The sequence below is a fragment of the Periplaneta americana genome, chromosome 12, assembly GCF_040183065.1.
Source record: "Periplaneta americana isolate PAMFEO1 chromosome 12, P.americana_PAMFEO1_priV1, whole genome shotgun sequence".
NCBI lineage: Eukaryota > Metazoa > Arthropoda > Insecta > Blattodea > Blattidae > Periplaneta > Periplaneta americana.
The window spans coordinates 35,443,648-35,456,159 of record NC_091128.1 but is presented as its reverse complement, the minus strand read 5'-3'; the positions used below and the strand labels follow the sequence as shown (position 1 = coordinate 35,456,159).

The 12,512-nt window shown below is 36.9% G+C and overlaps 1 protein-coding gene across 3 annotated transcripts in view; it reads right to left on the bottom strand.

Moving 5' to 3' along the window:
- Positions 1–10,864, bottom strand: part of LOC138710251 (gastrula zinc finger protein XlCGF28.1-like) — a 36,990-nt gene extending 26,126 nt beyond the window's left edge. The window contains exons 1-3 of one of the 3 annotated variants that reach the window (XM_069840953.1): positions 10,632–10,864; positions 4,363–4,491; positions 3,622–3,759 (exon numbers count right to left, since the gene is read on the bottom strand). In XM_069840953.1, the coding sequence (XP_069697054.1) occupies positions 3,622–3,759; positions 4,363–4,473 (249 nt within the window). In that variant the 5' untranslated portion in view covers positions 4,474–4,491; positions 10,632–10,864. Of the gene's footprint in view, positions 1–3,621; positions 3,760–4,362; positions 4,492–8,819; positions 9,846–10,631 lie in introns of those variants that run through there. The other 2 variants (XM_069840954.1, XM_069840952.1) reach the window with 2 other exon arrangements.
- Positions 10,865–12,512: the final 1,648 nt, after the last annotated feature.

Here is a 12,512-nt window from a genome sequence, read left to right as displayed (position 1 = left end):
GCTGTATTCAGTATCTTCATCTGAGTCAGAAACTGGAGCTGGTATGGAGTGCTTATTATCGTCCAATTCCTCTTCAAACCAATTAATGACTTTCGTTTGACTCATGATGTCCAGAATAACAATGAGACTCAATTCAATTAAACCATAATGTTTTAAATTCACACTCATCTCGTCTTGTAATATCACACACGTGATCACTCAAGCAGTTAGATTTCTCCTTACAGTAGACACACCTGACCGCTCGCGCTGTGAGACAGGAATTAACATGACATGTCGCCTGTTGCTTCCCACACTCCTTTCACCTCTCCCAAACATCGCATCTACTCGACAAAGACACCACAGCAAGGCCAAATGATCTAACGAGACATGTTTAAAAACACAATAATTCAAAATTAAAAACAAAGAAATTATGTATGTATGTATTTATTCACATTGCAATTGGGTATATACCCGGTGGCAATGGCAACTAATTACACTCAATAACGACAATTAATAATAAACACAACTAATAAAAAACAATAATTGATAATAATAATAATAATAATAATAATAATAATAATAAGGAGCACCCTAAATTAAATGAAGCATGGTCACTTAAAATAACATTTAAAGTAAATATAATTTGTATCTTAACCCTAAGTTCGAACTAAGACCCACGAGTGTGACAGGTTCATACCTGCACAAGTACCTTTCGGCACTATACTTATTTCGCTGTCAACTCACTCACTGCACTGATTCTACCTGATTTCACTAACACTTCTAAACATTTCACTGTTCAAATACATTGCACAGCCATTTCACTGACACAAACACACTTCACTTACACTATAGACTTCACTGACACTACACACTTCACTGACATAACACACTTCCTCACTGATAGAACACTTCAAATAACAAGATATCAATTACACCCTTTAAGTAGTGTGTATAATATACTACCGTCTATTAGTAAAGTCCTTAAGCCTATTTTTAAATACATTTTTGGTTATTTGTAAAGCCTTTAGTAAGTCTGCAGGTAAAGCATTCCAGTCCCTGATAGTACGATTGAGAAAAGAAAACTTTCCAGTGTCAGTCCTCTGTCTTCTTTCCCTCAGTTTATATGAGTGGTCGTTTCTTGAAGAGTAATTTGACGGCTGCAACCTATTTTTTATTTCTCTCCAGGCAGGCTCACCTCTGTATGTTTTGAACATCTTATAGCAATAAGTATAAAAATGATAGATTGAACCTCATAGCGTGAGTGGTCACGGGTTAACAATTAAAAAATTAACTGGGAATGTAAGTCCTAAAACCTTACAGAAATCGTAAACTGAAAAAGCACACTATATCCCTAAGTGTAACAAGATTTCCTATATAATATACACACCATGTTCTTGAATCTTGCTCACCATAAATTTATTTGTTGAAATTCGAAATTTTCTCGGGCTTCCAGCCAGGTCATGAGTTGGTGATCCACCGACGTTTCAAGGATGTTCATCTTCCTCATCTTCAGGGTTAAATGATATCTAGGGGTACCCAGCTCCTTAATTTATAGTGCCAGAGGGAGGGGCAGCCGAGGAGCTGTGCGCTGATTGGCTCTTATTGGTGCGAACAGCGGTGCGAATGCAGCCGATGTGTCGTCTTGCTTTATCCTTTTCGGCTGATTGACCGCGGGTCTCACGATGGGCTCGGCGGACGAGTTCTTATGTGTCCTCCGCTGATGACAGCCCGTCGTCTGGGCGTTGGGAAATTTAATAGCCGGTGCCCACGCCGCACTTAGTTGGAGACCCGAGTCCCAATTCAGGTTACCGCATTCCGCCACTATGGCCAAGGTTTCCTTTACTCTTCTGTCCCAATAGCCCGAACACTTCGCCAGGGCCTCGGTGTTATTAAAATTCAGGGATGTATACTGGTTAAAGGGTTTGGGCTACCGCTGACCCTATTATTACACAAATATATCTAACAATTACTTTAATTTTAATTACTATGGTAAAACTAATAATACAAAATTATTACATTATGTTATATTATAAACTTTTTCTTTTGTAATTTCCTTGGGCTACCGCCGGTAGCCCGCAAAATACGCCCCTGTTAAAATTAGCCCTATGGCTTTTTTCAATACAGTGTTCAGCCAATCCGGATTTTTCGGGGTGCATTAATCTGATGCTTCTTTGATGTTCCGAAAGATGCGTAGTTATTGTGCGTCCCGTCTGTCCAATGTAAGCAGCCTCACATTCACACGGAATACAGTAGATCCCTGGTACTCTGAGGCCTAGATCGTCTTTTACTGATCTGACCTTACTCCTAATTTTCGGCGGAGGTTTGTGGATTGTTTTTATTCCATGCTTGTAGAGCAGTCTGCTTATCTTTCCCGACAGCCTCCCTGTGAACGGTAGACAGGCTATGGCTGGTTTTTCCACTTCTTGTGAGTCCGTGATGGGCTGCTGCTGCTGCTTCTTGTGTCTTGCTCTATTCTTGCTAAAGACATCACGGCCTCTTTGAATAGAGCAAGAAACAAGAAGCAGCAGCAGCAGCCCATCACGGACTCACAAGAAGTGGAAAAACCAGCCATAGCCTGTCTTCCATTCACAGGGAGGCTGTCAGGAAGGATAAGCAGACTGCTCTACAAGCATGGAATAAAAACAATCCACAAACCTCCGCCGAAAATTAGGAACAAGGTCAGATCAGTAAAAGACGATCAAGGCCTCAGAGTACCAGAGATCTACCGCATTCCATGTGAATGTGAGACTGCTTACATTGGACAGACGGGACGCACAATAACTACGCGTCTTTCGGAACATCAAAGAAGCATCAGATTAATGCAGCCCGAAAAATCCGGATTGGCCAACCACTGTATTGAAAAAAGCCATAGGGCTAATTTTAATAACACCGAGGTCCTGGCGAAGTGTTCGGGCTACTGGGACAGAAGAGTAAAGGAAACCTTGGCCATAGCAGTGGAACGCGGTAACCTGAATCGGGACTCGGGTCTCCAACTAAGCGCGGTGTGGGCATCGGCTATTAAATTTCTCAACGCCCAGATGACGGGCCGTTATCAGCAGAGGACACATAAGAACTCGTCTGCCGAGCCCATCATGAGACCCACGGTCAATCAGCCGAAAAGCACAAAGCAAGACGACACGTCGGCCGCGTTTGCACCACGGTCCGCACCAATAAGAGCCAATCAACGCACAGCTCCTCGGCTGCCCCCTCCCTCTGGCATTATAAATTAAGAAGCTGGGTACCCCTAGATATCATTTAACCCTGAAGATGAGGAAGATGAACATCCTCGAAACATCGGTGGATCACCAACTCATGACCTGGCTGGAAGCCCGAGAAAATTTCGAATTATCACGTCGCCAGGAAAGCTTCAGTAGTTATTATTTGTTGAAAGTTTTCCTTCATATTTGAAACTTGTAGTCATACCACTGTTTGAATTAAACCAATACTAGAATGAGGAAGTAAGTAGTAAAGAGCATGGTCAATTTTATAATAACCCTATTAAAATCCAAATATCACTGCCACTACAATTCTATAAAGAAGGTTTTAATGAAAAACTGAATACAAGATAAACAATGCAAGAAGAAGAAAAAAAAAAAACTGAAAGGAAAACGAGAGACAGCAAACCCTATGAGCTCCACTTACCTTAGATTCACATTTCACCAAGGTGAAACTATTTGGCATTATAGTTTCTTCAAATTTAATATCTGATGTGACATTGTAACCGCAGTCCATGCCTTCCTTCTTTATCCCAGTCATGTGCAGATCTAACAAATTCTCTTCCTGCAGAATAAAGAGACATAATAAATAAATAATAATTACAGTGTGTTATATCCTGTTGCAAGTTGCATTTCGAGTCTGTATTACAGTGGTTCATTACTACATGCACAAATAATTGAAAGCAAGCAAGAAAGAGTATTTAGACAGCAGCATAATCTAAGAGGAATGCTTCACTTCTGATACTGAATATATTATTACCAAATGTGTAACACAGTCCAATTTAAATTATATAAGTTCTCAATCCAGTGAGTATAATGTGTTCTTATCTGATTTGGATATTTGTGGTATTATACACTACCTCAAATGTATATGGGAGGAATGGAACACTTTTTGCTACATCATTTTTTCACAATTTTTTATTTGTACCAACGTTGATCTGTGGTCATAATGAATTGTGGTATCCCTTTTTCTCTCATTAAAAATTATTTTTTGAACATAAATCATTCGATTATCGAAACAGTTCCATGTGTGAATGTTTTGAGAGAACTTGTTCTCCATTGAATTCAGTAACGATGAACATGCTGCGTCAGTGGTTAATAGCAGAGTTCAAAGAGAGCATTTCAAAAGTTACAAAGTAACAAAGATGACATTCCACAGCACATTTACCTCTGAGAAAGGTTTCTTGTCTTCCACTTCTGTACCAACACACGTTTGTGCAGCCGACTGGTTCAGTTCTGGTTCCATTTTGATCATATCCATTGCAGTGCAAACAGGCATTCATATGTAGAAAGTAAGCTATTGAAAAAGAGTTATTCAGGGTAGTTACAACATATCTGCTAAGACTACGAAACTTGCTATTAGATTCTAAGGTCTTCAGCCACATTTCAGTGGTATTTGTTATCCCGCTATAGTGTCAGTTTCTGAATTTTGATGCCAAGAATTCATTGATACCCATTTCAATGGCTTCCAAATTTTGGAAATATTTTCCATGCAGGGAGTAAGCAATGGATCAAAATACATGATAACTCAGTTGTTTTGCAATATGTCAAAATCAAACAGAGAATAAAAATTCCTGGAATAAAATTCTTAGGGCTCATGCATGTTAGCAATGCTGTGATATGGTGCTCCAGTGCCTAACCATTGTAAAGCAATAATGTGTAATTGCTGTTTTGGTGTTAGAGCCATATTGCTTGAAATATTATGCTTTAAAAATTTTTCAATACCAATGAACAGTTGATTGAATTTATTAAAGTTAGGCGGAGCATTTAATTTATGTTTGTTCATATGTCTCTGCCATAATACCATAATCTATTCTAGGTATGAACATTGTTGAATATCTTACAAAAATATTTTCATCACTGGAAGAGGAATGCATTCGTATAAAATTATTTTCAAAAGAAATATACTGTATTACTCATAAATATACCCTTCTACTGACTTTTACCAGTCTGCAGTAAATGAAAAATTGGACTACTAACAAGGATAGTAAATTAGCAGTACTCTTATTTTACGAAATAGTATTGCTGCTACACTGCTAAATAATACTCTTACATATGAGTCCTACACAATTTACTATTTTACACTGCTATTTTTATTAAACAAGTTTCTAGTTTTAGTATTGAAAATTGTGAGTCTATATTACTTATAGGCCTAAGCACACCAATAGTTTTATGAAACAGGCCCCTCTTGTTACTAGTGTAAAAATTAGTAGTTAGCAGTGTGAAAAATTCCGTACCATAAACAAAACTCTACACTCATCAATTTCCTACACTATTTTTAGCAGTTAGCAGTGTGGCTTCATTCAGAGAGTATTTGACATAGATGCAAATTATTCTCTCTGCTGATTTCATGGTCTCCTCTATGCATTTAATTTATATTTATTATTACAATATAGTAACTCAATTCCTTTGTTGTCTTCCACAATGTGGAAATCACTAAAGAAAGAACAGAAAGTCCTGAAACAACAAAAATTTTTAAGGAATGTTTTGGTAAATAAAGAAGTCTTATTTGGAGATTCTCCGCATACTGTAAGAAAAGATGTGAAGAGAAGGACATGGGGAGAAATCAGTGATTATGTAATAGCAATTGGGGCTGTCACAATTTGAGACGGGGAGATCAAAAACCCACTAACTCCAATTTTTGACAAAATTGAGTTATGAGCTGGATGGTGCTTTTTAGTTTGTCCCGCATGCGTGGAAGGCAAGAATACACTAATTTCGACATTCATATGCATTCTCGGGACTGTTTTGAAACTCGTGAAAGTCAGAACTTCACTTACTCCATGGAATAAGAGAGATTTTGCATTTCAAGCTCAATTTCCCGGTAGGTGGCAACACTATCGCTCAACCAGCTGAGTAAAGTGATACGATATTCAGAATGTCACAAAAATCTATGAAATCCATGTAAGTAATACTATTAAAGGCACAATATCAAGTCTCTTAACGTCCAGAAACGCAAAACAGATACATCATACCCCAGTCAACTAAAGTACAATTCAGCATTGCCATTGAAAGAAGAAAGTAAAAAAACTTGCAAAATTTAATGCAGTTTATTTCTGAGGAAAGTAGGATGAATTACCAAACTCTGTTTGCGGACAGTAATAATCTAGAATCTAGATGCACAGGAAGAACATGAGAGTGAGAGAAAAAAACAGAATCTGTAACATGAATGAGACTGTGTTAATATTTTAATGTTATTTGTAGTTTTATTTGTGTATTTTGATGTGCTTTTATGGTAATTTGTGGTTTTCTGTCTCACATATTTGGAATTGAAAAAATGTAGCAATGTTAATCTTAATAATAAACTTTCATTTTCTCGTATATTCCAATGTTTCATGAGGGAATTACTTATCTTCTTTTCTTCACATGGCTCATATTTATTCACTTTTCTTAATTCATACACTGTGGAAGTCAGAAACCACTAACTCCAGCACTGTCTATTTCAAATTGTAGCATAAGATAATGTAAAATTTTGTTTTGAAGTATTTAACTGATAAAGAATGTAATTTTGCACAATATTAATAGATAAATGTATAATATTTAAAGTTAGTAAGAGAAAAAATAAGAAAGGTAATTACAGGTAGTGTACTAAAAATGTTTATAATTGTGTAATAATAATTTAAGCAGATTCCTAACTAATTACAATATAATCTGCTAAATTAATGTTTGTGTTCTCTAATACATTATTGGTTCTAAAACATAAGATAAAAATTATAAACATAGGCTACATATTTATTATGATAGTAAATTTACTGAAATTTACCTAGATATCAATTACGTACATGTAGTGTGCTATCAAATATATTATTTTGTAAGTACTGGTAGTGTTCACTGTCCGTTACGTTGCAGATAAAAGCTGATAACTTGTCATGTACTGTACTGGAAGCAAGTTGTATACTGTTGATCGCTTTGTCTGAGATAAAATTGGAAAAGATTCGCCTATTGTCCATGGGTTAGGAGTAGAGAAGTCTTGTTCAAATACAGATAAATTTCAACACACAAAGTGTGAAACTGAACCAGACTGTAGCACTTCACAGGCACTTCCGATTTCTAGTGATTCAAGGCCGAATAAAAGCGAGGTTGTGCGTAAAATTTAAGAAACTAAAACTTTTGACGAATTAAAAGGGAAAAAAATTGATGCTGGAAGTCAGAAAATTGCAGCTAGAAGTTTAGGACATAAAAAAACACTTTAAACTTCCAGCACTGCGAAGTTACAATTGATATCCAATTTAATACAGTTTATGAAACAGGTGAAACAAATATATTTTCTGTTGAAGAAGAAAAAAGCTAATTCTTTATATCATGGAATCTTTAAATAAATTCACACAATTTCTTATATTTGTTTTCTAAACATGTTCAAAATGATTGTAAAATTCTTGTAGCTTCTCAGCACCCTCACCATCTATACCTTCGTACAAGTTCGTTAAGAGTACTTAATTCATACCGTTATTCTAAAATTCTCGTGTAAATCGCGGTCAAAATTTCAACATTTCCACTACCAAGAGACACAACAGAACTGTTTTCTAATACTGTACACGATTTGCGATATAGTAGAATGTGGTTTCATAGAAAGATGTTCTGATATAGTAATGAAAAATTCACAGATCACGCCTATTTATCCGTAATGAGCCATTATTTCGTCACCTGAATGCAAGAACTAGATAACTCAATTTTTTCTATTTTTAGATATTGCCTATTTACTTATTTATTGTACTAAGGAATATGTCTCGTTTTCTTTTACCTATTTGTTACATTGGAAAATAGATGCCACTAGTATCGTTAGATCAGTTATCTAGTTCATGCATTACATTCTGTGCGAGTTTTGCTATGCTATACCAGAGAGAACTAAAAAAAGCAAATTTCGAGTTACCTAGTTCTTGCATTCACATGACGATTTAGTGTTCATTAAATGTTAAGAATATTTGGTTGGTGAGCAGCTCGCATTTTATTGAATCGTTAAATATTTTAATGTTCAGTAGTTAATGTTTCATTTGGACTGATTTACTGCAGGTTGGTGAAACCGGCCCTAAGTCTTGTAGCTGTGTACAAACCGAAAATCTGCTGTTTGCTGAAGAGTATTTGTAAGAAACAAAATGGTTTAATAGACCTATACTCCAAGCATAATCTCTACTGTAGAGATGTAGTTATAGAAAAACTAACTTTGAGAAGAGCTGCATGCAATTTAATGTTTGAAACTCTTGATTATATAGCATCATTGGGAAAATTAATTTATAATACTATGAGGACGACAAATTGAATTTAGAGAGAAGCAGCAATATATCAACTTCTTATTCGTTACAATATGATGAATATTCTACAATATTTGGTTTATGTAAAAAAAAATAATTTTCTTCAAACATATGAAGCGGAATTAAATAAACGTTATAGTTATAATAATAGGGCTAACTTATATATGGACTATTTAAATGTTTAGTGCCATATCTTCATTTTCCGCCCAGTATGGTACCACGTTCAAAGCCACATATTTAGGCCTATCCAGTTATCGAATGCACATTATAAGGCAGATGTAGCTGTAGTTTCAAAACTGTACAGTAAACTACTGTAGATTCAATCTGATGACTAAAAGTCATAACAATACCGATACCATTAATTTGCAACAATTACCTTACAGAGGCAGTGCGAACGACGTCATATTAATTGCAATACACTTCTGTACTTCCGGAGAATCACCCAAATTACATACAGCATTAGGGCTTTTCTATAGCACAAGACACTAAACTTCCAACAACAATTTTACTAAGGTTTCCAGTGCAGGAATATGTGACAGGTAACGTTAGGTTAGTTTAGCCTTTTCCAATGTATTGTACTACAGTGCGAGCGAGAAGTTTCTCCGCAGTGCTTCTATAGCCACTGTGCAGCCGAGAATCCACTAGGCAGAGAATTTAAGTGGCAGTACTGGCAGCTAAGCATATGATTGACTGGGGATGTGAGATTGTCAAACCGGAATTAATGGGGAAGTGTCAACTTTCTACAAGATTACGTACCAGCTGTCTACAGGATTACTATAACTAATGGAGCTGCGGAGGGACTTTTGGATCGCACTGTATATGGAAACACTAGTAATGACCCACTTCGATTACAGTATTGCGATTTTCTACTGACTGACCTCAATGTCAACCAGTCGCAAAAATTACGTGTTCAAAATTCTTGTGTTCGCTTCGTCTGCAATGTCCGTCGCGCTGACCACATTACCCCATCCTTCCAAACTCTAAACTGGCTATGGCATAACGAACGTAGAAATTTTCATTCTCTTGTTCTCATTTTCCAAGTCCCTCACACTTCTACACCTACCTACCTTGCCTCCCGTTTCAGTTACCTGTCATCATATCATAATTTCTTCACACGCACGCAAAATAGCCATACCAACACATAAGACATCATCGTATTCATCATCATACACAATCTCGCTCTCGCGCTTGTGGAATACCCTACCCAGTGACATCAGAGACTGTCGGAATTTAGTAGCGTTCAAAAGCAAGCTTACTAAGTATTTTCTTACTGCGTAGAGTAGGTTTAATTTTTACTCAATTAATAAAAATAAATATTTCTCTCTTCTTAACTTTTACAATAAACTGTCTAGTTTTTATCAATCAGTTAATCTTTTAGTACCTTGATTTTTATTGTATTTGTAAATTTAATATTAATTGTAATTGTATTCTTAATATTGTAGTTGTAATCCCCTGGTAGAGGGGAAGAGAAGGCCTGATGGCCTTATCTCTACCAGGTTAAATAAAATAAAATAAAATAAATAAAAAGTAAATATACGAATCTGTTATAAAGGTTTCTGATAAGCAATGGCGCACCCAGGAATCTCTTGGGTGTGGTCCAATAAAGGGATGTTAAGTTACATAAATGCACACACATACACATACAAACACACTTTTTTTTTGTTATATAACGAAGTTCAGTATTCTTGGCTTTTTTTTCAGTTTGTTAACATCTTGTGGAGAAACTGTGATATGATGGATGTCAAATCAAAAGTGTTACCGGTATGTAATGTACGTAAATCATTTCGGTGCAATTATAGATAACAATTAAATGCTATAAATTCTTAAAGATTCAGTAGAAATGTTACAACGTATCACTTTGGGAGGGGCGGACCCGATGGAAACTCCCCCCCTCCGCCGTCGATGCGCCCTTGCTGATAAGTCTTGCATATACGAATCTGTGACAGCTTAGATTAGTATGGCTTTTTTTTTATACTTTTCATTTACTAAGTGAAGTGAAATGTGCGTTTCGCGTTATAATTTTTAATGTTCTACCTCATTATTTCGGGTTAGGGACAACTCGCCACAGAGGCAACTCGCCACATAACTGAAATTCGTATCAAAGACAATTAGCCACACATTAAAAGTCAAGGCAATACTCAAATTCGCAACAATTTATAATATATTTCTATGATAACACAAGACAAACCCAGAAGCTGTAAACTAATTCGGAACTATGGCGGAAGAAATTCGCTTCACAAAATCAGAAAGAGGCTCTGAAAAATTAATATATCTTGGCTACATGTACACGAGACTTAGAGAAAATAAGAATGGAGTTGTTTGGCGCTGTGACATGCGTGACGGGTGTAATGCAACAGTCACGTTATCAGACGGTGGAAGCAGTGTCGTCAAAGAACCGTCTGAACCGTTGTGGGAATATAATGGTGAAGCAGTGCGCAGCCTCGCCCGTTCTCATACTACGTGATGACGTCACGCGGGAAGCATTGCAGACTCTCTCGCAGCTTGCTAGCTTAGCTCAGCTCAGCTCAGCTCAGCTCCGTAAGGTTTTGGAAGTGGGGTAGGTTAATTGATATGAATACCAAGAAGCTGTATTAACTAATCCCTTCCCTACTAACGTCTTGTCAGGAACGTGATGCGCTCCCCAAGCATAGCCGTCTAGACATGACGTCTTTGTGACCCTGCGACTTTTATTGACAGTTTTCATTCAAGCTGTCTATTTAGAGGGTTGTTGTATGTTGTAAAACGATCTTTCGTGAAGAAGAGGAGTTATTTTCGTCTAAATATACGCGAAAGGTTTTCCAGAATTCTAACTGTTTGAATAAAAGTGCATTGAAGTTCTGTCCTGCATTCCAAGTGGAATGAACAAAGTTTAAGAAAGGGAATCAGAATCGAGGTCTTGTAAGAGTTATTGGCAGTAAAGTGACATGACAGGAAAGATCTGTTTACGAAGCACAACATTCACATGGTCAACATATAGGAAAAAAGGGTAACAATGAAGGGGAATAAACAGTGGTGAAACTGAAGGGCGTAATAGAGTACAATAACGTTATGTTGTGGGTTGACTGTCAGGTCAGCGTCAGAATGAAGTCTTATATCCCTTCTCCATTATGGGAAAATACGTTAAAAAAACTACAGAACTGGTTCTTCAACATAATGTTTATGGTACTTTTCAGCTTTTCAATGTCTACGTAATTGCATGTAAACCGTGAAGGGAAGCAAACCCAGGAATGAAAGGATCTATACAAATCTTCGACTTGACCTGGAAGCAGGCATTTTATAGAGGGTTAACCTTGTCTGACGGAAGTGTTAGTGAAAGGGGAGGGGATGCTGGAGTTACGACGACAATATTACAAACAAGCTGTTGGGCTTATTCCCCCCCCTCCCGTCATATACCTACCACCCACAGAAAAAGAAGCCAGCGAAAACCTGCAAAGTTTGTAAATCTCACAAGAAAGAAGCGAAACAACGTGGGGGTGCAAACAATGTTTTGTACTGGAGTCTTTCGAAACTTAACATACTGTTCAAACTGTTACCAAATTATGAGTATAATAACACAATTTGTAGTAAAAGACCCATGTTTATCGCAAACGACCTCCACCTGCCTTTAAATGCCACTTACCGCACACCACCAATTCACTGTCTGCGCGTGGAGATTTAAATAGAGATTCCAGGCAATAAACCCGTTCTTTTAAATCTTACTGCATGACCTTAAAGGTCGCAACAAGCAAATTTTAGAAAAGAGTCAATAATGAATATTTGTTAAAGGCAGGTGTCGAATTAATTACGTTCATTCTGGTGTACTGCTTTCGTTAGAAGATATCTTAAGTTCATGGACTCAACTCGGTTTGATCCATTCAGGGTGATAGAATACGTTCTGAATCAGACCTTCGATTTCAGGCTGGCTTTAAAGAGGCTGAAAATGTGAATTGCAACAAATGTCAAGTGTAGCATGATGAAATGTCCCTAAAAGAAGGCAAATTCGAAAAAAAAAAAAAAAAAAAAAAACACATTCTCGATAAAATGTGGACTTAACGCGTTTTGATTCCGATCTCCTCAAATACGTTCAATA